This window comes from Bombus vosnesenskii, unplaced genomic scaffold (genome assembly GCF_011952255.1).
Source record: "Bombus vosnesenskii isolate JDL3184/JDL3185 unplaced genomic scaffold, Bvos_JDL3184-5_v1.1 scf7180000016274, whole genome shotgun sequence".
Taxonomy (NCBI): domain Eukaryota; kingdom Metazoa; phylum Arthropoda; class Insecta; order Hymenoptera; family Apidae; genus Bombus; species Bombus vosnesenskii.
In genome coordinates, this window is record NW_022884343.1 from 3,516,830 (window position 1) to 3,542,767 (window position 25,938).

Here is a 25,938-nt window from a genome sequence, read left to right on the forward strand (position 1 = left end):
CCAGCATTGGACTACCTGAACCAGATTCAGTCTCAAATGTCTGAAGTTCAAACCGAACTTAGGCTATTATCGTGACAACACGAGGAATCCTCTGTGCCAGGTGTCCAGATGTCCAAAAGAAAACCAAGATTTACTATTGAAATCCTAGGAAACTCTAGAAAAGCAAAGGAATAGACATTGGATCACCTAAACTAAGTCTACACTCGAGTTTCTGACACTTGAATTAGAACTAATTGTGACAAAACGAAAGGTTCGATCTCTTGGACCTTTAAAAGCCTCAAAAGCACCTAAATCAACTCTTATAGGTCCCCAGAGAGCACCCAATATTACGCCATCTGGACCAGGTCTAATCCCAGTTCCCAGAGCGACAGGACGATGTAGCCCATTGAAAACGAACTAAAAATCGTTCGATATCAATCAAATAAGTGGAAAGGAGTCATTGAAGAGCCTGGTACAGCCGGCCCTGGATGTTTTGACGCTGAGTGGCGCTAGGGTGTCGAGGTGGGGGCCAGGTGTTCTTGCTGCCTGCCGTACGCCTGTGGCGGCGGAGGTAGGGGTGGTGTAACTATCTCGGGGGCCACCCCCGAGGCCAAGAAGGGCTCCACCGGCCGCAAGTGTCGCAAGTGCCGCCAAAAGCAACAGCAGCAGAGCCAGCAGCTGCTCCAAGATCATCAACAAAAGCAACAGGAGAAGGATCAGGACCAACAACAAGAACCAAAAAAGGTGTTAGTGGTACAGGTCAGCAAGTTGGCGCCTCTGAGCAATCTCGACGAGGAACTGGAAGACCTAGAGAACGGAAAGGGTGCCGAACAAGGGGCGGAGGAGGAGGAGGACTTCTCCAAGGAGGGTGGCACCCAACACCGCCTAAGCCCCAGGCTGCATGATATCAAAGAGGAAGACGATGAGGACGGTAGGAATACCAAGGGAAGGTGAGTGCACTGAATTTGTTGGATCGAGTGGATTCGTTGGGAAGCGTTTGCTTGACGTTCCGTCTTGTGCTTTGTGCAGATCTTTAGGTTGGTGATGTTTTGCAGGAGTCTTCGTGTTGTTTCTTCAATTTGATCCAGGATAGTTCAATCAATTTCTCGGTCTGTCGAAGTTAGTTAAATATACTTAACGCTGTTATTATCTGCAATTAATAAAAGAAATGGTACGGAGCGCAGAGATCTACCGATTTAATGAATTAATTACGTTTATTAGCTACGGACGCAAGTCCGTAATTAAATTCATCATCGTCTTATAATTTACATTAATTAACCTTGTTGCTTCCAGATATCGCAGTTTCGCAAAATACTTTAAATACAAGTGTAAAATTATAAATTTCAGTTGCGTATAAAATGATTTAAAAAAGAAGACGTTAATAGAAAAATTACTAGTCGTTTTATATGGAAGTTTCAAACATCTGTTGTTGCGATAACTGTTTTTAGGTAGACGAACTTTCCCTTTTGGAATATTTGTGTCTGAGACATGTGTCTCGTCTCCGTTTCAAGACTTCCTTCCAACATCTCCTATTCTACACCGATCCAACCAGGAAGAAACCAGAAAGAATGAAAACATTTTCCCATTTTCGGTCTGCTGACGAATATTCTACTCATTCTGTCCTTGTATGAATTACGAAAAGAGTTTGACCCATTTTTATTATGGTCAGAAGAAACTTTAAAATTAAGGTAATTAAGTTAGACTGATCTATTACGCTAGCCTCATAATTTAGAGAAATTTTATTCTTGGAATATGGTACATTTTTATTACCGTGAGAAAGAATTTTCAGGTTAGAGTAATTAGCATTCCATTCATTATCTCACTCGTTCTATTCTTACACGCATTAGAAATACAACTCTACCAGTTTACTATAAAAGTAGCAACACGAGAGAAATTGATTCCTTTAGTTCAATGTCGATCAAGCGACTGTCCATTATTGTCCAGGTCTCCGTCTTCAATTTTTCGATGCGTAGAATCGGCGAGCAGCTCGATGTATCCGGCAAATCGACGCACGTATAACATTAACGATCTGTCAGCTCCCAGCGGTCCAATCCAGACTCATAGCGACAAAAGCAATTCAATCTGCTACGGAATCGTGACCCTATCAGCTCCACCGATCACAATGTAGCCGTCTTTTATGTAATCGTCGTTCAGCTGGTTCCCTTCAGGGCACATTGGGTTCCTCCATCGTCTTAAAACTCGATTCTCACAATTTGCTGACACCTCGCAGCTCGTAGACTTGGAAAAAATGGTATAACGTACTCTCGAGATACCGCTGTGGGTTTATAAGGATCGTAAATTCCGAAAGACACGTTTAAAGATGAACTTCTAGGTCGAGTGGGTGTCATGTTGGGAATCGCCAGAGGTCTATTATATTTTTCTTTAAAATCAAAAATTTCTAAAGAAAAAGATAACTCCTACAAGTTTCTTTGTGCGTCAAAATGATCCGCTTGACTTAATACTAAGATCAATTTGGAAATTTAGAATAGATCCAGAAATAGACCTACCCTAGTATTAAAAAAGACTCCTGAAGTACCACTTCGGGAAAAGATCTCGTCATTTAGTACGATAATCACTCTACATCCCCCAAAAAACTTTGATTCGAACGGTACCTGAAAAGTTCCAAACTCTGAGATACCGACTCTAAGCCCAGAAGAGAAAAGTCGATAAATGTTTCCTTGGAAAAGTGGATTTACTCGGGGATCCGGATCAATCTAAAGTGTCCATAGTCTCGCTTCCTTTTTGTCTATTCAGTGTCACGCTATGTGGATAACCTTCCCTTCCGGCTGTTCTCATTCAATTCCCCTATTCTTTCTCGTGCGCCCTTGCTAGAAATTTCTCCCTTATCCTTCTACTCGCGTTTACCATGCAACAAAGAGTGCTATACGAGGAAACAGGTCGAAAATGAACGAGAAAATAGAGCATGTTGAATTACGAGTGGATGAAGAATAACTATGGGTTGTCTCTAACAATTGGGAGGAGCAATGACAGATCGATAGTGGCGCCATCCTATTGATTTAGAGGTTAGGATATGAGAATCCCTAGAAATTGAGCAAAATTAGGAGCCTTTTTTGAGGTTCCAGTTCTTCAACTTTGTTCATTGAATATGAATTAATATAATTATCCACAATCTGATTATAACACAGTAGTTTCTTTTATTTCATTTAATTATCGTAAATAAAATTAGATGGATTTTGACATTTCGCTGGTTATATTTGAGATATCAATTCGAAGATCAGAATTCTTCGAGGAGAGCGTATATTTGCGAGATATTGAATTACATGTATAATAAATTATTTAATACATGATCGAGGAGTAAGGTGGTGGGATTAATCTTTCAGAGGAAGAAAATGATTTACGAATTTGAAGGGAGGTTTATTGATAGAGGGGTCTGAGCATCGAAAATCTATTTTCCTTTGTCCGTAGATGGGTTTTCTCTCGGAAATTCGCTGTTCTCTGATAAGAATATACCTCCAGGATGGCGATAACAGCATCATTTGTCACCGAGATTTTTACGACAACTGAAATTTCCGCAATCTTGTGTTCCAACAAACATTTTTATAAAATTGTTCCAAGTTTTAGATTTTCTAATATATTAGCAATATATAGGAACGATAATGGTGCTATTTTTAAAAAACTAGATACACTTAAGACACATTGAGAAGCATTTGTATGTACAGGAAGGTGTCACTAATTTTATAATTTATTGCCAGCTATCGGAAAATTCAGCGTCTGGCTCCATTTGTATTCTGTTCCTTCGTATAATTTAATTTCTCTATTCTAATTTCTTGCTGCATTTCTAACACAAATCTAATAAGACCGAAAGGAACGAAATACCAGAAGCACGTCTATGTTAGAACCCATATTATATTACAAATTTCTTAATATTTATTAACAACGCTAATGATAATAATTAATTATAACGCCATCAAATAGAAGATCCCCACGATAACGAAACCGCTTTGAATATAACTGCGCTTCCCTCACTGATATAATTCCTAAAATTCTCTCTTAGCTGATTCTGCGTGCCACGCCATTACCTTTGAGGGATTTAAAATTACCTATCCCAAGTATCTGAAATTCATCGTGAACCCAATTCTAAGCACGCTAAAAACTTTTCCCTCACAAAGGCTCCACTTATATCATACTCTGAACTATAATCCTTTGTCTAACTATCAATAATCCCTCTTTTCTACTCGAGAAGCCTTTTAAGCAGACACAGTCTCTGGTCATCGAATTTAGTCCGGCCGGAATTCTTAAGATTCTTCGGTTTCTTACATTTTTACAGAAATTTATTAATCGCAACGCGTAAGATACAAAAATGCAAGAATAAATTCGTAAGAAATTGAAATAGAACTTATCATTATAATGGCCAAACATAAGATCTGACAAATAGACAAAAAATTCCACTAAAAACGAAGTCCAGCTTGCAAGGAAGCTTTTACCCACCGGAAATAAAATTCAGTGGCAGGGAGGAAACGTGAAAAGCCAGAATTGGAAGGAAAGGTTTGAAATTAAAGGAACTCTGTCTTTCTCTCTTTCAAGAGATAGAAGGAGGCATGCTTGGTGCTTCGATCCGGTCGTCGGATATTGTAAATTCTGCCATCACACTTCCTGCGCTATCTTAACTACTTAAAATCAGGGTCTTACGTATGTTCCACTATTCGGCGTGAATAATAACTAGACAGACGTTTTATACCTTCAATTAACAGACTGCGTATTTTTATACAGTTTCATATATTCACAGAGGTCTATTAGGTTGTCCGAAAAGTTTCTTTCGTTCTGTAAGGAAATAACGGATGCACGACATTTTCCGTTTTATATTATTTTATCGAATTACGTATGATCCACTTTGTACTATCAAACTAAAGATCACAACGTTCGACAGATTAGGCTTCATGTTTGTATAAAGATGCATCGTTGTAAAAGACGTGTCTGTGAAAGAAAGACACTTTCCGGGCAACCTAATAAAACGATCTAAGCTACAGAGTAATTTGTCTCGTTTAGTGAAAATTGTGTCTCACTATTCCACTTTCGATCTTTTATATATCTATGTGAGTCATGTGCATTCTCTGGATTTTTCCACTCTTGAATTTATCGTAAATGCATAAAAATGTGGTGTAGCAATGAATCAGAAATTCCTATTCCTTGGTATTTTCATCGAACGTCACCTACACAATATACGGGTGTCCATACGTGTACAGGCTCAGGAGGAAATGGCCTGTTCGATATTGCTTGCTTAGCCCTGATTATGACGTCCCTCCCTCACTTCGTATTGACCTGCCACTAATGATGATCCGGTATCGGTTTTGCGTTAATGGTTATCGGCAACGGATATCCAGCAAAACATATTGGATTACCAAGACGTCTTGGATACAAGGTCCTCAGGAATTGGCTTAGACGAACCCATTGTCCAAGTTCTTTTGGTGGACAGAATAGATTAAAAATGGATTAGGTTACGTTAGGGATTTTTCTTGCCAGCCATTCAGCGGTTTAACGATCTTTTGATGAGATTTTAACGAGATTATTGTAATCCCATGGATTGCCGTGTTCAGTGACGTATTGGTAAATTGGTTAAATTGATTTAAATACTTTGTAGAATGTTATTGGTTACGTATCGGAGTTTGATTAAATTGATTTGAATAGTTTCTCAAATTTAGCTCGGCAATTTAACTCTGTTATGGTGTCCGTGATACGCTGCGTTAGATTAATTGCCGAGGAATTATGGCTTTTCGTAATATGAAAAATGCACGAAGTCGAGAAATTTGATTTTATAAATGTGAAGCGAAGGATAAAAATTAACGAAATAATTGAAAGATCTTTCTTTTAAATATCTTTGTTCATCTCTATGAAATTTCTTTTAATAATGTACACACTATTAACGAAATTGTAAGAATGAAAAAGCTTCTACTGGGAATTCTGTAAAAATGCGGAAAGCTACTTCCAATCTTTCGGAATGTCCTTTTTGTGTCTTTTCTTCCGTCTGAGAAGAAAAAGGATTTGGAAAATTTCAGACCGGGATGAAAGTCATGAACCTTAATCCTCTTTCGCCAAGAAGTAAATCGTGTTCTTCGTCTTTTGCCTGTGTTTAAACGCGGACCAGTAAGTCCATGGACGTGGAAAAAAATGCATTATAAATAACGATCGCTTTCTTTACAGAAGTTTTTTCGCCATTTTGAAACCTGATAATATCAACGAAATCCTCGTAATTTTCCGAAAACGCTATAGCCACATTACTTGAAATCTTTAATATCTTTAAAAAATAGTTTGATGCTAGAGAAAATTCTTAAAAAAAATATTAGTCCGATATTTACTGTATATTATATCTAATTTCGTATTATTTATAGAATTTTAATCGAAACTTAATTTAGAGTTAAATTAGATTTTAGCTTAGATCTGAGTTAGAAATAAAAATAGAATTAAATTTCTGTTTGATTTTTACTGAAATCTAAATTTATATTATACTATGCTAAATATTAAAATACCATATAATATGCGAATATTATACATAGAAAAATACTGATATTAAAACACAAAATATATAAATAAATTAACAAATATTTCTATAATAGAACATACTGAAATATTTTACTCTCAGCTTTCGATTTGCTAACGTTTCGCTATTATTTCCATTTCTATTAAAATATATCGAGATATTAAACTATTTATGTTAAAATTTATCAGAAATAGTATATATCCAAGCACATTACAGTTAGCCTTTGATATACTAAGGAATCTGAAATTTATGTATGACACAAGCAGGGATATCGATCAAATTCGTGGACAAAAGGCATATCTCCAACCATCGTCTTTCACTTTACCATTCCCTGAAAGTCGCAAACAACATGTCAGAACTCGAAGGAAATTCAATAGAGTTACTGTCGGCATCTCTTCAAGGAAGAAAAACCCCTGGGAGGGCCATTAACCAAAGCTCGCTTGTTTATCGATAAAACTTCCCACTCACGCGAATGATACTCACATAGCACACTTTGTCTGCTGCCTCAACTACTTCGCATCTCGATTATTTCACAATTTTTCTTGTCCGTTTCGCAGTTATTTTCGCAGTTCGATTGGTCGATGATTTTCTGCTGCAATCAAATTTCTCATGAAACGTTGTTTGCCGATAAATTCTTTACTCAAAAGTCTTAAAATCACTTAATCCTGGCTAGTAGAAACCATAAATCACTTGGATACTTTAGCAGTCTGGTGAAAATCCGCGAGAACAACTGTCATAGACTAAACGAAATGCCAATCCTCATTGGGAAGCGCGATGTGTAACGAAGCAGATTTCCCAATGGAAAAACGAAGCGGAGCTATTGTCGGGCATTCGCTACCGTAAAATAAACTCAATTTCCGGCTGTTGTTGTTCTAGCGGAGTCTGGGAAAGCCAGGTTTTTCACGAAAGGAAAGTATCCGTCGATTCAGGGACCTTTTCATGCGTTTACGCCGCTGGAAGAATAACGCGAGTGTGGACACATTGTTCCATACTTTTCCAGGTCTTTGACTTGCCGTTGCAGCTGTTAAACGGGCCGTGAAATGTTTCAGGCGATAAAAATGGCCGAAGGTTCCTTTCGTTTCAATCGTCGCAGCTGAAGTTGATTGGGCTGTATAATTATCGAGATCCAAGGCTAATTTAAAGTTAACATTCAGGTAGAATTTTCTGCTATCGTATAAAAGTTAGCGTATCGGTTAAAATAATTGGTTAAAAAACCGGAACCGGTAGAATATCGACTTTAAGTTTAGGATTTTTGTAATAAACGTAGAATCCTGTTTTGTTTGATTTAAATCGGAATTGGCGAGGCGACGTGTGAAATGTGATGGTTTATTCGTAGAATTTTTATGGAAACCGACGAATTTTTTTTATGAAAAATACTATAAAAATAAAAAAATATGAAGAATAAACAATTTTTACGAGAAACTTGAGATTCCATGAAATTTCATCAAGTTTGTCTGGCGAGTTGATTAGAAATTATTTATAATCTCTGGAAAAACGAGGACTTTCGTCATTTGATCTAGAATTCCTTGATTTTCCTGTTAACCAGGGATAAATGATGAATTTTTGAGGAAATTGAAATTGTAAGATTCCGAGAATCTGGGTCGAAGCTCCGATTCCACGAGGAATCTTATTTTGTTACGTTAAATAGAATCGTTGGAAATGTCAGCCCAGGGCGATTAGCTTCATGACATTTTGCAGGGCGTGCAAGTGGTATAGTTGCCTCCACGACATGACAGAGTCTTAAATTAAATTAGCAGATTGATACAATCACGCCCAAGGTTGCGTGTAACGTTCTGTCTTTTCTAATAGTATTTCAACCAAATCCAAAATACACGTTTGTATTTTGTGCGTCTGTAATTGACATTTCAAATTATAAATTCATTGCACAAGACATATTAAGTTCATTAATTTCAACGTTTCACGTGTTAATCGTTTGTCCTCGATTAATTCTAACTTGATATTATTATTTATGATCAATTTTCAAATCCATTTCTCCATTATATGTAACGCGTTGTCACGGAGAAACGTGACAACTACTTACTTTAAATTATACAGGGTGGTTGGTAACTGGCGGTACAAGCGGAAAGGGGGTGATTCTACGCGAAAAAAGGAGTCGAAAATATAGAATAAAAATTTTTCGTTCGAGGCTTTGTTTTCGAGAAAATCGACTTTGAATTTTCGCTCGGTACGCGTGCATTTTATCGCGTCTCGTTATAACGAATCTCACTGTAGATCGTTGTCTCGATAGAAAAATTTAAAAAATTAAAAAAAAAATTTTATTCTATATTTTCGACTTCTTTTTTCGCGTAGAATCATCCCCTTTCCGCTTGTACCTCCAGTTACCAACCACCCTCTATATAAAAATATATAAATATAAAATTATATTAAATTACATGTATCAAAAGCAAAGAATGATATGTGATCCTACGTTGATGTCAATATACCAAAGACGTCACAGTTACAATTAGAATATCCACAAAAATATTCAAAAGTAAAAAAATATTCCAAACAGAAAACGTACGAAATCTAAAAAAGAATTTTTTACGATATAAAGAAAAATCTCGCGAAAAGAAGAGAATAAGATCAGAAGCAAAGATATACAGAAGAGATTTCTAAATGTTCCAGGAGGAGAACGATTTTCATATTTCTAAGATATGCTATCTTCTTTCAAGGATCATACGTCAGCAGTGTGCAAATGACAGGTTTACATGGGATAAAGTTAAACTGTAAAATTAGGGTGAAAATGTGACATGGTGCATGTGTGCTATACAGAATCGATAGGGTTATATATGTACGTAACCTATTTTATGAGATTAAACTTGGTCCTTTTCGATATCGCGCCTTCTCGGTAATTTACACCGCTATGCGCTTCCATGAATTTGCTATGGGATTTCTATAAAAATTATTTATTTTTTATTTTTCAGTCATTTATTTATTTCCTTGCAATTATTTTGCTTATAAAAGGAAAAGATCGAAAGACGTTTGAAATGGATGTTCTTCTTTACGAAGTGTACATTGTATGTTCAGTAGTATACTTTTACAAGTATAAATTTGCTACAGGAATTTAAAAAGAATTAGTTATTCGCTTTTTGCCATATATTTATTTTTCATTTAATCATTGCCGTAATTTTCCATTAATGAACGTTCAATTAGAAAGTTAATCTAAAATTAATTTTCTGCATTATGAAAAGCTTTCACGAAAACAGTAGAAAAATGAATTACCCGACCAAATAAAATACGAGTCTCTTTAATATTTTTTTAACGTTTGTATTTCTCATTCATTGATTGCATTCTGTAATCGTTGATGTAATTAATTTGCACTTTAAATTCCAATTACTTGATATTAACAGCTCGGTCATCAGGTAAATTTGAAACGAATTTCGTTTTACACGGAAAAACGGTGACACTGAAACACGAGGAATGTCACGTTCGAAGCAATTATTGGCGTTGGAAACTCATTTTTCCAAAAATTCTGACTGAAAGGATGCAATCGAATATTTCACACATTCGTTCGATCCTTTCCAGGCATACGCAACCGCGTTTATATCTCTCGTTAAACATAAAAGGGAAATTTTCCATCAGGCCAGAAATTCGAATTTCTTGAAAAGCATGAAAAATACAATAAATAAGCAAAGAAAAAAAGCGGCGTTCCGTTATTTTTTCCTCTTCGTACTATTTTTTATTCTCCTTTTTTTCTTTTGCAATGTGATTTTTCTACGTGCTTTATCTTTGTGCGTTATCGTCTGAAAATACGACAACAATCCGTAACTTTTAAACTGATTCTCTTCTTGTAAATTAAATTATCAACGTCAATAGCGATTTGTTGAAACATAAAGCATGCACTTTTATTTTTTACAAATTCCATCATGATTTACGTTTTTCATATCTTTTCAAAAGTATTTAACGATCCATACTAACGATGGTCTTAACATAAATAATCGAAATACGTAAATAACTCGATTATTTCTTTTTTCATTTAGTTTTTCACGAAGAATCCGCCTGTCATCGATTATACGACTGTCGGCCTACGTAATCAAACAACAACTCCCCTACTTTTGAACAGATTTGTATGTCGAATTCTTCCCAAAAGTGGATGTTGTTTCCTGGCCGTACCAACCAGTTTTTGTTCGTTGTTTAAACTTGATATGCGCGGCACGCGGCTTTTATTCACACGACGAGAAGTTTTTTAATCGTAACACCTTTCCACCGTGCTTTTATCACCGCGCGTTATTCTCGTCCCCCCATTCTTCTCGCCAAACGAATTTACATTACGCTGCCGTTTTATACAGCCGCCTTCCTAACTGCCACGTGCTTTTTTCTATGCTCGGTCTAAAATTGTTCTTTCAATCGTCCGACATAAAACGACGGCACAACTGCCGCTAGAAGGAAACGCGTAACGAACGTTTCCTCTCGTCTTCGTTGGAAACTCGCCTTTCAAACGACCGAGACGCTCTTTAAGGATTATTATTAAATTTCTGTCTCTCGTGAACCTGTTGAAAAATTCACCAATGCCTTTGCAATAATTCGTTTGTGTCGCTCGTCGACTTTAAAGCGAATTTGCTTGAAGCGAAGGGGATTCTTGAAAATATCAATTTTCCGTGGAGAATGCAAGGGCAAGAGGAAAATTCAGTTCAATGATTCTTATTATCGTCATGATTTTTTTTTATTACAATATTATGTAAGGGATATTATTACTGTGAGTTCGAATATTGCCACGCAGAGTTCAAGTATATTAGATTTTCCACAATTAAAAATTCCCTCGTAATAATTGATGCCTATAAATAACAATCACGAGGTACTACTACTATAATTAACGATCGAGGTAAATAAATCTATAGACGGACGACCAAGACTCATCGACACTTTCGATACTCTGCGATGAATGGTAACTCTGCAAATACACGTGATCTCGATCCCTATTCCGTATAAATAATGTCGCGTATTATTAGCCTAGCTTTCCTTCCGCGTTATAAACTCGGCGGCTTGGTTAATTTTGAAACGAATCGCGTATAATTATCCTAGCTAGAGGTGATCGTTCATTAAAGTGACATTCGCGTCGCATATACAAACGTATTTGCTTCAAACGATGTCCTTCCGAGTTTGGAACACGCGTGAACGCGACTTAACGCGGCTATTTTCCTGTCATCGACAATCTCGAGTCTCGGCTATCTGTCATCTCTAGAATCGTAGCCGACAGTAAGAAATTCTCTGCAGTTGAGTTATTGGTTGACAGTTTGATGAGATCGGAAGCAAACTTGGTGCATTCGCCAATTACTCGTCTTTAGTATGTCTTTGAGGTTAGGTTAAATGGGATTTTGGCTTAGAGGTTACGCTTCAGAACTCTCTCCGTTTCTGTTAAAACCAGATTCAAATTTCCTAGCCTTTCTCTGGTAACTAGACGATACACCTATTTTATCACCTATCTTATCAAACATGCCATCTACCTTATTATACTTACGTACACGTTCTCTTCTAACTAACCTATCTTACATCTTAACGTTGCTTATATCCAAGCTAGCTTGTGCGAGGTTAGAAAATTTAAACAAAGTTTCTAATCTAATAATAGCTTAATATTCGGTATAATAAATGTATTTCCCTCGATAAATCCAAATCTTGAGTTCGTATGTATCTGTTTAAGAGTGGTACTTAAATGTACGGTTTTGTAAGTTAAATAGACACAGGTGTCTGGAGCACCTGGAATTCCTAACCTAGCTGAACAAATCCCAGCCAGGCTACGCCATAACTTCAGTATTCCATCTACATTTCCTCGGGTGAATTCAGAATCTATGGTATCATTTCCCTCTGCATGTCTGTTCCTGCGTCATCGCGTGACTGGATGGATGACTGAATCCTGGTATTTGGGTCACACTCGTCGTCAGTCGCGAGATCCACGCGGTGGTATTAGGCTACAGTGGATTTAATAAACAGACGAGTTGATGTAGATGGACGTGGCAAATGTTGCTATCAAATTGAAGCTTTCATGGTGTTTAAACTCACATCATAGTGTCTGGATTTTCAAGCTCTAAGAAACTGGTTCTCTATTATTTAGAATCTTGCCATTACAGTCTCTATACAGAGTTTTGATCTGTGTCGTGTCTGTGTTGAACATGTCTTACGAGAATGATACGAATATTATATCAACGACGTGTTAACGACACTAATTGAAGATAGCTAAATTAAAACGTGAACGATGATCATATGATTCAGACCAAAAATGAGATTTTTCAGGTTTGATTTGGGTTTTTAGCTCAAGATTCATAGCAATTTATTTCCTTTTTATTAGAGCTAGCAATTTAAGTTACAATGAAAGACTTCATTACCTTTGGATCAGATTATATATAGAAATTAGGGTCACTCATTTACTATAATAGTAGATAGTTAGATCGTAAAGCTAAATGTTCACTTTTTTGTTTCATTAAGCCGTAAAACCACAGTCTAAATTTTTCTATCGCAAGAAAATTCATTCTTGCATCTTCTTTGGTGATATGGGCTAATGCACTCAAGACACTTGAGTCAGCAGAGACTCTCGTGTCTTTGCTTCACTTCGCATCGCGTTGCAACCTGTTGATGTTGCGAGTCTGCGTTGGAAGTACCAGAGAAAATCGATCGCGGTGATAGGGGAACTTTAGTCCATGACTATAACTATAAACTATTTCTACATCCAGCTAAAAACATCTTGCTCCCCGCTAATTATACTAAAATATAGAAGTTCCAAACTTTTGACCACCAGTTCATCTACCTTTTTATGGGCCGAGCAAAAGTGTCTAAGTGGAGAAGTCTGTAGAAAAGCTTTAACTTCAAGTGGGAAAGTATTTCTTTCATGACACTAGATGTCCCTAGCTAAGTGTCCAAGACATTAAGAGCATCTAAAAGTTCCTCTTCCAAACAAAGTACCATCTCTTGGTTTTAGATGTCGCTATTAGGATATTCAGCAGCGATAAACTTCAAGTTTAGCTAAACAATTTTTTAAACTTATTACTGCGTTCCACTTTTAGATGCCGCTGCATATGCTACGTGCCTGATGGTTCTAAACCTGTAGAAGGCAAAGACACATGAACATGTACGTTATCGGAAGAGAATTTTTCGAAAATTCTTCATTTTAATTAGGATGACTGGTACATCCTCAGAAAGCATAATATGCTTCAAAGAATTCCATCTAATCCTCGCAATAGTACTTTCTTCGGCGGTTGAATCCCTGATGTCTGATCGAAAATCAAAGCACACGCCGATAAACGTGGTTATTTGCGTCCAGGTTCGATGTTATCTCATTTACCAGTTGACAACGACGTGGCGTCGTCACCCCAGTTGAGGATGGAACGTGTCAGGTGCAACTGCACGATAATGGCGTCGAAAAGCGTCGCACAACGAGCGATAGCTCAACGTCTGATGCTGTACCAAACACTCACGCGATAGTCTCGTGCTTCTATTGATGGAAATAACCGCATTAAACCAAGGAGAATATCTCGGAAAGGAGATTGCTTTAGGAATTAGCGATTGGAATGGCTTCAGAGATAAACTGGTAACGCTGTAATCTTCTAACGATTATGACTTTGTAAAACACGAGCAGAGCTAACTGTCGAAAATGCACGAACTTTTGTGAGACACAGACACAACCGATCGATCATTTTTAACATTTTTTGTACTAGTTGCGCTTCTAATTGATTGGGTTTTAATTGGTGGCAGTTGAATTCGAGACAGGTTCAGGAAATCGTGTAAGATTATATTTTGAAAAGTTTGCAATTTTACTTGAAGAAGCATACAAGATGTTTGAAGACTGGCCCGAAATTTGAATTCCTATTTAACCCATTTAACTAATTGCTTTAACGCAACGTTTCATTCGAAATTTCTTTCAATCAATTCACATTATGAAATTCGGTTAACTTTGCAACTACGAAAGAGATTCTCAAAGATTGACTTGATATCTTCCTCGTCGTTGTTTCCACCATCTACATTTTATCATTTTTGTGAGATTTAAAGAAATCAGTGTATTTATAACACTATGATAATTGGTTGATCCTGAAAAGTTAAATATCAAACCCTATATAAACATGATCCTAAAATGACAGTAAAAATAGGTATACATCATTTATAGAGCAATTTGAAAAAATATAGAGCTGATGTTACTGTTTAGACAGATGTCTCATTCAGAAGACGATTAAGCTACAGAGATTAACGTAGACTTTTTGGCCGATGACCAAGTTTTCTGTCTCTCTTTAGAACACCATATTGCGAAGCTTAAGAGAGAGAAGCCAGGCTGCAATGGAAATATTTACTCTTGCCGAGCGCCGGCCACGCGTGTTTATTCAAAACGTATGAAACGTGCTTGCACGTTGAATTCGATCTCGACCTCGAATAGAGCCACGTTATTAGCATGACAGATGCCGCCACTCGGGTTTATAGTGTTTACCAGCATCTGCTTGTTCTTCGAAGAGGAAACGCTGTTTCCACGACAGCTCCATTATGTATACGTTTCATAGCAAAAGAAAAATGCTGGAGTATTTCATTAGATGCGTCGAATTCGTATAAACTTCAGATGCACAGGATAAGTTCAAGCGATGGAAGATAAGGTTAAGTTCCTAACCTTAACGGCGATTGACTGAGGCAATTTCGAATACTTTTAAAGGCCAGAACTAGGTCAGATAGATGATGAGATTGCATTCCATTTCGTTTCTTTCTTATCAGAACTTCGAAAAAATAGAGTATCTGCCTTGCAGGTCTTCGCTGATTATCTAGACCCCTGATATTATCTCAGAGCGAGGTTAACTGTATAAATTCCTCTTCCCTGACAGTTTTGAAGGAAATTAAAGCGCGAACAAGATCCGACGTGTGAAATTTCGTCGCTGATAATTCAGAAACGATCAGTCCAGGTTAGATTAATATTCTTCGCAAAGAGTTGTTTGTACGAAACGTTTGCATAACGTGCTTAACAGCGATCGGCAGACGCAACAGAGAGTTTTCCGCGGTGTTCATGAATATTTCATGAATGTGCTGGGCACATCGATGCATTCTAGAGCACGATCCTTTAATCAACGAGGGCCTCGGTTGCATTAATACCCGGGAATCCTCTTACTTCTAAGCAAATACGATATATATATATATATATAGCTTGTCCGTGAATTGCTTTCACGACATTTCTGTGTTTCTTTCGTGTAAACAATTTTATCGATCCCTTGGGTTTCTTAGATCTCTTAAGGAAGAAATATACTGACAAATAGACGTTCTTCCTCTGTGTTTATCTGAAGCCTAGTTATGCAAATTTAAACTACAATATTTTTCTTCCTGCTCTTATTGGCCCCTCCTTTTATAGGGGATTTACTTTGTTGAAATTGTACTTATCGTTCATTTGACGCAAACGACACTTCGGTGTGATGAGAGTAATACTGCAATTAAAAGTATCCAGATTCAGAGCGACAAATCAGTGTCATAAAGTAATATAGTTATTAGTCGTAGTGCATCGATATATCACTAACAACTAACAATTTCTCTAACTAATAATCGTGAACACTATAAAGAATGTAATTCAGTTCATAAAGGTGATGTTTAATCAGTGACCTCGTTATCTCTAACAAGTCTTATGGCTAACTTCCAATATAATTATCAGTCATAGTGCGTCAATATATCACTAACAAGTGACAATTTATTAAACTAATAATCGTGAACACTATAAAGAATGTAATTCAGTTCATAAAGGTGATGTTTAATCAGTGACCTCGTTATCACTAACAAGGTTCATCGCTAACTTAATTATCATTAATAATCAATAGTTTATTACTAATTTCATCACGAACTAACAGCAAATATCATTTGTATAGCAAATAGAGAAATCCAACCTATCCCAATCTCTCACTACTCCCAAATTACATTGGAAAGCAAAAGAAGAAATAAATTAAAATATCCAAAAGGGAAAGAGTCGTCGAATGGAGGAGCGCGTGATCTCTGACCAAGCAAACGTTTCCCAGACTCGCGATAGCCAAAAGCTAGACGTTAAATTGGAACTCGTTGGCGTGTGGTGATCCGTAGACCATATCAGAAGAAATCGCCGACCCCGAGTGGCGGTGGTGGCAGCAGAACGGGTTGGCGATCGCGCAGAAGCATCACCACGACAGGTGCACCGACTCACCAGCACCACGTGATCGCCAGTGCAGCTGCAACTGCACAGGCCAGGATGCAGGCCGAACAGGGCAGCATCGGTGAGCTACGAGGCTACCACAATTTTAGGTCCAGGAGACACACTCTGGCCAACGTTCGGTGAGTACGTGACTTGAGTTTGGTTTAGACGCAGGTAAACAGTCGGATTCGAAACTTTTACGTTGGCTAATTCTTTGCTACGTGTCCGATTTAAAAGAGATTTTTAAGAGAAACCTTAGATTGTAATCTAAATTTTTAAATAAAAGTGGCATATCTGTCATTTTGATGGATTTTACATTTACCGTTTCAATTATCGCTGATTCATTCCTGTGGTCGTAATTTGAATTGATTGCCACACTGGAACTATAAAACTCGCCGTTTCGATAGGTTTTAAATAGTGCATAAAATTAATAGATTATACTTTGTTATACATACTTCATAGATAGTTCACAACTTTATAAATCTAGTGTTTAATGAAATAAATTTTGGGCCACTTATTGTGTTATAGCTTCGGTAACAACTGAGGTGAGATAATTGGGTTTGGTTTACCGGTAGTGTACCGAGCAAGCAATGGGATTTGGTGATTAAAATGCAATCACCTATAAACTGGTTTTAGAGTATGATTTATATTCTGCATATTTTCTTAAAGTCTTATGTTAAAAAATTAAATTTTACCAGTTTCCCTATAAAAAGCTCAGAGCTTCAACTATCCAATAAACGGGTTCTTATTCTTGAAATGGGAAAAATGTTCAGAACAAATATGAAATTTTAAAAATATGCAACGGAATATTCATTCCTTTCATTTTTATTTTGGATATTTTTTTTATGATGTCTTATATAAAAAAAACTGAATTCAGAAAAAAATAAAAGATTATGTTGTTACATCCAAATCTTCTAGTTCATTTTTCTTAAGAGCCTTAAATATTGAGAAAGATTAATTAAACATTGAAATGCTCTTCTAGTAAAAATGTTTAAAGTTTATAAAGATAACATGTTATTCTAACGCTTGCCTCTCTAAATGAACGTAGTATAATTAGAAAACATTTTTGCTAGTGTGTACACAGCTTTATTGCGAGCTTATTTACCGATTTGACGAAGCATTTATCGCGCTTTATCGCGCTAGATAATATTTCGTTGACCTTTCGTCATGCTTTACTTGTTGCTCGCAGTATTGATTGTTTAGTCAGGCAGCCATTGAAATGCTGCCTCCAGCTAGACAGTGTCTAGCTGATTTTACAGCATCCTTTTTACAATCATAATGTTTCTCACGCCTCATTTATACCAAAGAAAATGTTTCTTATTTTGCGGTGATCACCAGTGATTGAAGTTGTTTTTTTTTACTAAATTTAGAAAATAGCATAATTGGAATAATTAAAAAGAAATTAATCCACGTTAAATTGATCGAACACAACTTTAAGTTAACAACGACGCACGATATAATTTTTAGGTTGCTTGAAAATAGGATCAATGATTCACTTTAATGTTTGATGAATCACCCGATTGAACAGAAATTCGTTTGGAACCGATTCGTTTCGGTTTGATGACAAATTGTAATTGGTTCGTGCCAACTAATCTATCTGATGTACGAGGTAACGAAATCTTGTGAATCACGAACGCGACTGAAATTCCTGCTGGGCTCCTTTTAATATCTTCTTCACTATTAATATGCAAATCAGTGAAACCATATATTATCCAACGAAAATATTTTCCTAATCTTATGTATTACGCAGAATTTATTTATACATATGTACTTGAATGTTGATATATGTTCTTTCATTTCATCTGTAATCTAATTATATGTATACATATATTCATTACTAAAATTATAATGTTTTAAGGGTAGAGAGAAGAAATAATTTGTAACGTTTAAAAGAATTTTTTCGCTATCAAAAATAGAATAAATCAGAAGGGCTAAAAGCCGATAAAATCTCCAATAGAAAAAGTCAAACGCTCTGATAGACAAGCAAAATTTAATATATATGTACAGACCGACGAATTTACATTTTGTACGATCACAAAACAATACCAAACCATGATACACTGGACACAGCAAATGTTTCTCTTTTTTTCTTACAGTTGGATAATCTCAAATTTAATTTCGTCCTGACGATTGATCCTATTACGCGTTGGTTCGATGAAAGGACTATCGTCCCCTGGTACAATAGTCCAGCACTATTGATTTGAAAAGAGCGCCATTCAACTGGCCACATTATTGGAAATTACATACCATTTCCTTTGTCGCATCCATCTTTGAGTCTATATTTCTGTTCAGCCAGTTAGAAGCCTCTGGTGGACGTTTCTTCGTCCGATGAATGCGTCCAGAATGAATCATGTCCTCCTTCCATCCATCCAAGGTGTTCCAGAAATTGACAAGTATTATTCCAAGTAGCGCCATCGATAGCCAATTCTGAAACATTATAGAAATGGGCCTAAATATTCTATGTTTCTAGCAAAATAATATCATGAATTTTTTGGCTATAGTAGAATGAATTTAATTAATTAAATAAACAAATAAACAATAATAGCCTTCTATTATATTTGCCATATGACTGGATAGACCCTTAGATTTTATACGAAATTAATAATTTAATGTAATAGTCATGTTTTGTACGAGGCCATCGAGTGTTCTGGTATTTAGGGGCAAAAATATACAACTGAGAAGTAATTCTAAATTTCGAGTCAATAATGTATCTCACCTAAACAAGTTCTTTAACAAAACATTCTGATCCCTTTCCACTACCACTTTTTCAAAAAATGAGTTACGAAGATCAATCAGGGTCACCACAAGAACAGTGCACCTTCTTCATAACCCCAGGCTTGGTCTCTATCAACCCGCTGCAAGCGCAGCGTACTGAATCTTGCTCGTCATCTTCTATTATCCTTGATCGATTAGTCTTGGCTTTAGGGATCTTCACCATACAGCTTCGATCTGACTTCTTTTTCGTCTTCTGGTAACAAGGCAAGCCCTTTCCAAGTTGAATTGCACAGGTACAAACCTCTTGATCCTTTGTGGGCTTCTTGGTAGTTCTTTTCAGAGGATCTTGGGCTCTCAGAACCTCCTGGAGTTTCCTCAGCTTACATTCTGGGCAAAAACTCTGGTGTTGCATTGTCTTATCAGTACTTAGGCCGATAGTCTTCTTAGGCGCTGGCACGATTGGTATTACTTTGAATATTGGCAATGTTGGCTGTTGTTTTACTTGAGTTCTAGGACCTTGTAACGGAGTGGACATAGTTTTGCCACATTGACAACAGTTGCATTTACCTTGATCTAGCTCGCCAGGCATTTTGCCATAATAAACGGACCTTAGTTCCCTTTCTGGGCCCGATTTTATTCGGGCTCCTTCAGCTCTAAGAGTTTGGAGGACAGCTGAGAGAGAATGATAAGATGGAACTGGACCTTGAGTACCTGGAGGAACGCTACGAATTGCAGTATGGGCAGGAGGTGGGCCACGTGGACCAGCAGGAGAACCTACAAAGCCAACAGGTCCAGGAGGAACAAAACGAGGACCACGAGGACCAGGAGAAGCGCTACGAAGAATATCAGTATCCTGAACAAAAGGAGGACGATCACCAATTTCTGTTCCGCTCGCGTGGAAGGATGTGCTTTTGTGTATATGTGAGCTTCCAGTGATTTCCATAGCCGCTATTCGCTCCTTCAAAGGCTGCCTGTAATTCAACAGTTGCTCCATAATGGCTGAATCAGGATCTATAGCTTTCGTAATAGTCACTAATTGTGGTTGTCTGGTTATTCTTGGCGTCGTTTGTGTTTCGACGTCTACGACTGTTTGTGTGATCACTTGAACAGTTTCGATTCTTGTAATTTCTGTTTGAGTGATCTCTATTTTCTTGCGGGGCTGCAAGACGACGATTGAGATTAGATTTTGAGGATTATAAATTTTGAGGATCCATGTAAGTAAATTAGGCTCGTTAGAATTGAAAAAATATTTATTTTGATACTAACCGGAGGAGGTATAAGTGGACAGGTACAGATGAGTTCTTCTTCTTCTTCTTCTTCTTCTGTAAGTACCTTTGGCTCCTCCCATACAGGTATTTCTTTTTTTACTAGCTCTTCTTCAACTAATTCTTCGTCTCGCTCCTCTGGTAATATCTCCACATATATTTCTTCTTCCTTAACATCCACTGGAACTTCAATTTCTTCTATCTCTTCCACTGGCACTTCTTTGATCTCCTCTTCCTCTTCAGGAACCAATTCTTCTTTTTCCTCTGGTTTTTCGACTTCTATATCAATTTCATCTTCCTTCACCGTGATTTCGACTATCTCTGGAAGCTTCTTTTCTTCCTTCTCCTCGATTTCTTCTTTTGGTAATTCTTCTACCACTATTTCTTCAGTTTCTTTCATTATTTCTTCTTCCTCAATCTTTTCTATTGCATCTTTATCTTTGTCTACTTCAGGAATCACTGGCATTTTCTCAAGTTCTTCTACTACTTCTTTCGGAGTTTCTTCAGGAGCAACCGGAGTACTTTCTTCCAGTTTTTGCACCACTTCTGGTATGGTTTCTACTTGAGGTGTCACACCAGAGATCGATGGCGTTGTTGGTGGCTCGAGAGGATACTCTGATTCAAGTTCGATCAGCTCTTCAGGTTTTTCTGGAACTTTAACTATAACTTCCTTTTCTTCTACTTCTGCCACAGCAGTCACTTCTACTTCAGCAACTTTTGGTTTCGTTTGTACTTCAATTTCTCTCTCATGAAGTTTCTCTTCGTGTATTTTCACGACTGCTTCTTCGCGAGGTCTCGGCTTCGCGACTATTTCTTTCACGTCGGTCTAGAAAGGATCACGATAATAACTTTTAATGAAGCTGAAGAAGTATTGGACATCGAACTTTTATTGTAGCGAAATTGGATTATGTTTTATCGAATATGAAGTCTATACGATTGTGATTTTTTATAATATAAAATCGAATCTAACCTAAAAAACATTACAATTTTATTACTTTTTAATTAAATCATAAATAATTCTAACATAATTAGAAAAAATAAATATTTTAATAAAATTCGAATTAATTGTATATTAAGTTTAAGTGATAGATCTATAATACTCACTCCAGTGTACGCTGACATCATAGTAGCTAACTGATCAGCCTCCTTCTTTACATCCACACAATCAGGACACTTCTATATTTCAAAACGATCAGAAGAATTATATATATCGAATAATTTCGCTTCTTAAACTTAATAAATATTATACTGTAAGCAGTACCGCGATTGTTGTTCGAATAGCATCCACGTCGTCCTGCCATAATAACATCTCTTGTCGTGGGACCAGGACATTATCTTTGTCAATTTTTTCTTCTGGAACATCGCTTGGTGGAACATCTGTCCTTTCATCTACAAGTGGCTTTTCCTTTTCAACTATGGTAGGTCCAAGAGGGGTAGCACTTTCGAAGGGTCTGATGTCTTCGACAGGTCTAATTTCTTCTACAGTTGTAGTGTCTTCTATAGGTATAGGCTCAACTTTCTCAACGGGTGTAATCTCTGCGATAGGTCTAGGTTCAATTTCTTCTGTAGGAATAGGTTTAACTTCCTCAGTAGGTCTTATCTCTTCGACAGGTCTAGGTTCAGTTTCTTCTATAGGGGTAGGTTTAACTTCTTCAGCAGGCGCAATCTCTGCGATAGGTCTAGGTTCAATTTCTTCTGTAGGAATAGGTTTAATTTCCTCAGTGGGTCTAATGTCCTCGACAAGAATAATGTCTTCTGCAGGTGTAATGTCTTCCACAAGCTCAATTCTCTCCGTATACTCAATGTCTTCTACAGATTCATACTTCTCAATAGCTTCTAAGTCTTCTACAGGTCTAGGTGTTTGAATAGCTTCTTCCACATCTGTAATTTCCTCAATAGCATCGGTGTCTTCTAGTGATTCATATTCCTCAGCAGAGTCAATATCTTCTACAGCTTGAGTTTCTTCAATTCTAGTTTCCTCAATAACCATAGTTTCCTCGATAGTCACCCCTACTTTTGCTAAAGGTTCTTCTACTTCTTTATCCTGAACCTCAATTTCTTGTTCCTTTTCAACAGGTGGAACAGTCACCGGTGTTTCACCAATTTCCACATCCTCCACAGTAGCTTGAGCCATCAGTTCTGCCAAATCAAACTTCCAACCATATTTTTCTAGTAACTCCTGTGGTGTAACACGATTCTCGTTCAAAGCAATCATCTCTTCCTCTGTTAGTCCAGTTTCAGAGAGCACGACGTCGTTGCAAATAAAGTCCGAAGCACAGATATAGTCATCTCCGTACTTGTCCAGCTCCGAAAGAGATCCTATTCTTGCCAAATAATCTTGAGCTTGCCTCAGCCTCTCATCCTCATAGGCAAAATCGTCTGGATGGATCGCCATTTGAGCGTCATCCACGTCTATAAGGTCTGCTCGAACGACGCGCATGGCAACGTCTACCATTTCAGGTTTCATTTCTATGTCGACATCAACTATATCTGGTTTGGCCTCCAGATCAATGTCAACTAGCTCCACCACAGCTAGAATATCTTTTTCGACCACGTCATCCTTAACCAGGACACCCACATCGTCAACGTCTGCTAGGTCTTCGACTCTACCAACCTCTTTGTCTTTTACAGGGACTTCAACTAGTATTCCCTTCTCAAGCACATCAGCAAAATCATCATCTTTGCCTATCAAAGCCTCTATCTTGCTTATACTCATGTATTTTTCTAATTCGCCTCTGCATGTTGCTAGCCTTTTCCTCAACTGTTCTATCACGTCTTCTAATTGACAAATTCGATCAGCCATTTGTTGATTCGCCGTTGTCTTCATGTGTAATTGTTCCTGCAAGGCACTCACGGTACTGGCAGCGTCCGCGTCCACCTTGCACCATAATTCGTCTGCTTGTTGGAGGGTCCTCATGTAAGCTTCCTCACGACTTTCCAGTTCCGCGATCTTTCTTTTCATGTACACTTCGTTCTCTGCTAGCTGTTGTAGCTTTTCTAGACATTCGATGTCGTTTGACTTGATGGACGCGCAGCTGGGCACTTTTTCTAACCATTTTTTCTTGCACTCTATTATTCCACATTCACCTACATGTGATTTCAATTTTAGCTTTGGACGAAGTTATGCATACTTTGTTTCCTAATTAAAAAGGAGAGGGAGAATTTCTATTTTATTCGCACCAATGCCTAAGTTTTTTCCTTATATTAAAAGGAATTTCTTCTATGAGATGCTTTTTTACCAGTTTCTAACAACTCGTTTAAAGAACGATCAGGACCGGAATTTAATACTATATTTTTATATTATATAAATAATTGTTTTCTAGGCTTTCAAATAGTTTCTCGATTTTCGTAAATAGTTTGTTTGAGTTATGCTACGTTTGAGTTTAATTCTCAACTAACCAGTTTCACATTGCCCATCATCCTCCGTTTTAGCAGCAGTCTCTCTAAGCTTTTGAACCTCGGCAGTCAGTTGTTCAATCCTTAACTTAATCTCCTGTTGCAACTGCTTAGCTTCTTCCAGTCTTTTATTCCTATCTTCTAATGCAGCTTCCTTCTCGGCACAAAGAGCCTTGGCATCCTGCATTCTTTTTTGAGCCTGTTTCCTCTCAGCCTCAACTTCCCTCACTCTACAGTCAAAGTGTCTACTAGGTGTGCTGGGGCAGTACACTTCTCCAGAAGCTGGACCTTCAAATTGTTTCTCCATGATTCGTTGAAGTCCAGGAACACAAGTACCCTGGCTCATTCTCCACATGTTCCAGACCATCACAGCTGGCATGGAACACTCCAGAATATTCAATCTCTTCTTCAGATCACCTTGATGCTTCTCTAGTTCCACGTTCCTCAGCTCGCGTTTGCCGATGATCTCTCTGAATCGACGATGACACTGTCGATACATCTTGGTGGTCTTAGGGACCTTGTCTTTGCTCAATTCGTCCAAAGACGGCTTCTTGTCATTTAGGCCGATCTCTTGAGACTTTCTAAATTCTTCCTGGCTCTTCGAAAGCTTCTCTTCTTGAGGCTCTTGGATACTCTTGCTGGATTGGGCATTTGAAGAGCCTCGAGCGTTATTTCGTGCTACGGATACCACTTCTGAAGCTATCGACGCCGCAGCTGATGGTGTTTTCCAATATTCTGAGGCTGTCATGTTCTCAGCAGTTTCGGATGGACTTTCAGGCGTGTGTTCGGAGATCGGTACACCGGATTTTGCATCTTCTTCGTCTTCCATCGCATCATCGTTGTCTGCCATAACGACTTTGTGGTTGTTCGGTTTGTGGATGAGTCACGTGATGTTGTTACCTGGGTTGGTAGAATATTGGTGTTTAAGAGATGTTGGATTTTAGGATTGGAGATACTGGAATTGAAGTAAGTGGAATGTTGGTGGAGTGACAAGAGCTTTGTGAAATTGGATTAAATTGGAGTGACGGGGAGCTTTCTCGTTCTTAAGCGAAATTCTCCTATTTTTCTATTTTCTTATCTCTAGATGTTCCAATTCCTCTATTTTCCTATTTGTTTATCTACTGAGATTTGAAATTCATTTTATCATCCTAGCTATGGATGGACGTGGCTGAGTGTTTTCTAAGAATATTTGCATCGAGTGAAAAGTACACAAAGGCAGACAAAGAGATAACGTACACATATACATGGGTGAGGATAAATGCTTGTGGAAAATGCATACTCAAATAGTTGAGTTGCGAGTTGAGAATTGAAATCGGAGAGAGTTTATCAAAGTAAGAAATTCTGAGTGAGAGTTGAATTCAGAGTTTAGTCAGAAGTTAAATGGAGCGTGAGATAAACTAAATAATCAAATCATTTCTAGTGTATTATACTGGTTAAACATAATTGTTACAACTGAACAATTTCGTTTGCTAGTTTGAAATTCAACATCTCTATATTTTCACGCACCAAAAACATAGCAATGTTTAGACTGCAGATTTATTTATAGGTTGATGATAATTATAAATATTAGAAAATATATAAAACTATGCCTAAATGTAACAATATGTAGGATATAAAACGATATATTTAAAGAAACAGAAATACAATATTTAAGTTAGAGGAACATAAATTCCAGGAACAGATTTCTTTAAATTTTGAAAAATAATTTTCTAGTGAAGGAAATCTAAATTTACCTGACAGATGAATCTTTGTGAATTTTCTTAAGAACACGCATTATTTCGGTACGAAAATAGGGCAAGTTTCGAGCTGTCGAGCTTCATTTATGGTCTCGATTGGTTAAAGTAAGTCACATGTTGGCGAAAAACACGGGTTTAATTTTGGAGGAGATCCAAATGCGATTAACGTTTGATATTTCAGATAACCATCGCAGCAGCTCCAACAGATTCAGCGGAAATCACAATTCAATCCCGTCTACTCCA

The 25,938-nt window shown here is 37.4% G+C and overlaps 2 protein-coding genes across 3 annotated transcripts in view; one reads left to right on the forward strand and one right to left on the reverse strand.

The window, feature by feature from the left end:
- The first annotated feature begins 257 nt into the window (after nt 1–257).
- The window catches only part of LOC117242443 (cAMP-specific 3',5'-cyclic phosphodiesterase-like), a 350,276-nt gene continuing 324,595 nt past the window's right edge, over nt 258–25,938 (forward strand). The window contains exons 1-2 of one of the 2 annotated variants that reach the window (XM_033509124.1): nt 258–929; nt 16,496–16,723. In XM_033509124.1, the coding sequence (XP_033365015.1) occupies nt 16,641–16,723 (83 nt within the window). In that variant the 5' untranslated portion in view covers nt 258–929; nt 16,496–16,640. Of the gene's footprint in view, nt 930–16,486; nt 16,724–25,938 lie in introns of those variants that run through there. The other variant, XM_033509125.1, reaches the window with a different exon arrangement.
- LOC117242447 (titin-like) lies at nt 18,512–24,934 on the reverse strand. The gene is made up of 6 exons (XM_033509129.1): nt 23,963–24,934; nt 21,825–23,650; nt 21,668–21,739; nt 20,565–21,389; nt 19,300–20,457; nt 18,512–19,010 (listed from the first exon to the last, which is right to left on the reverse strand). Exons 1-5 carry the CDS (start codon nt 24,807–24,809, stop codon nt 19,372–19,374), a joined length of 4,656 nt encoding a protein of 1,551 aa, XP_033365020.1. The 5' UTR covers nt 24,810–24,934; the 3' UTR covers nt 18,512–19,010; nt 19,300–19,371.

Bases quoted from the DNA above. Each gene is read 5' to 3' on its own strand.
- LOC117242447 (XM_033509129.1), bottom strand. From the start codon at position 24,809: ATGGCAGACAACGATGATGCGATGGAAGACGAAGAAGATGCAAAATCC. The intron at 21,390-21,667 runs GTGAGTATTATA...GATCCTTTCTAG, and splicing joins TGATGTCAGCGTACACTGGA to ACCGACGTGAAAGAAATAGT. The intron at 20,458-20,564 runs GTTAGTATCAAA...GTCGTCTTGCAG, and splicing joins GTCCACTTATACCTCCTCCG to CCCCGCAAGAAAATAGAGAT.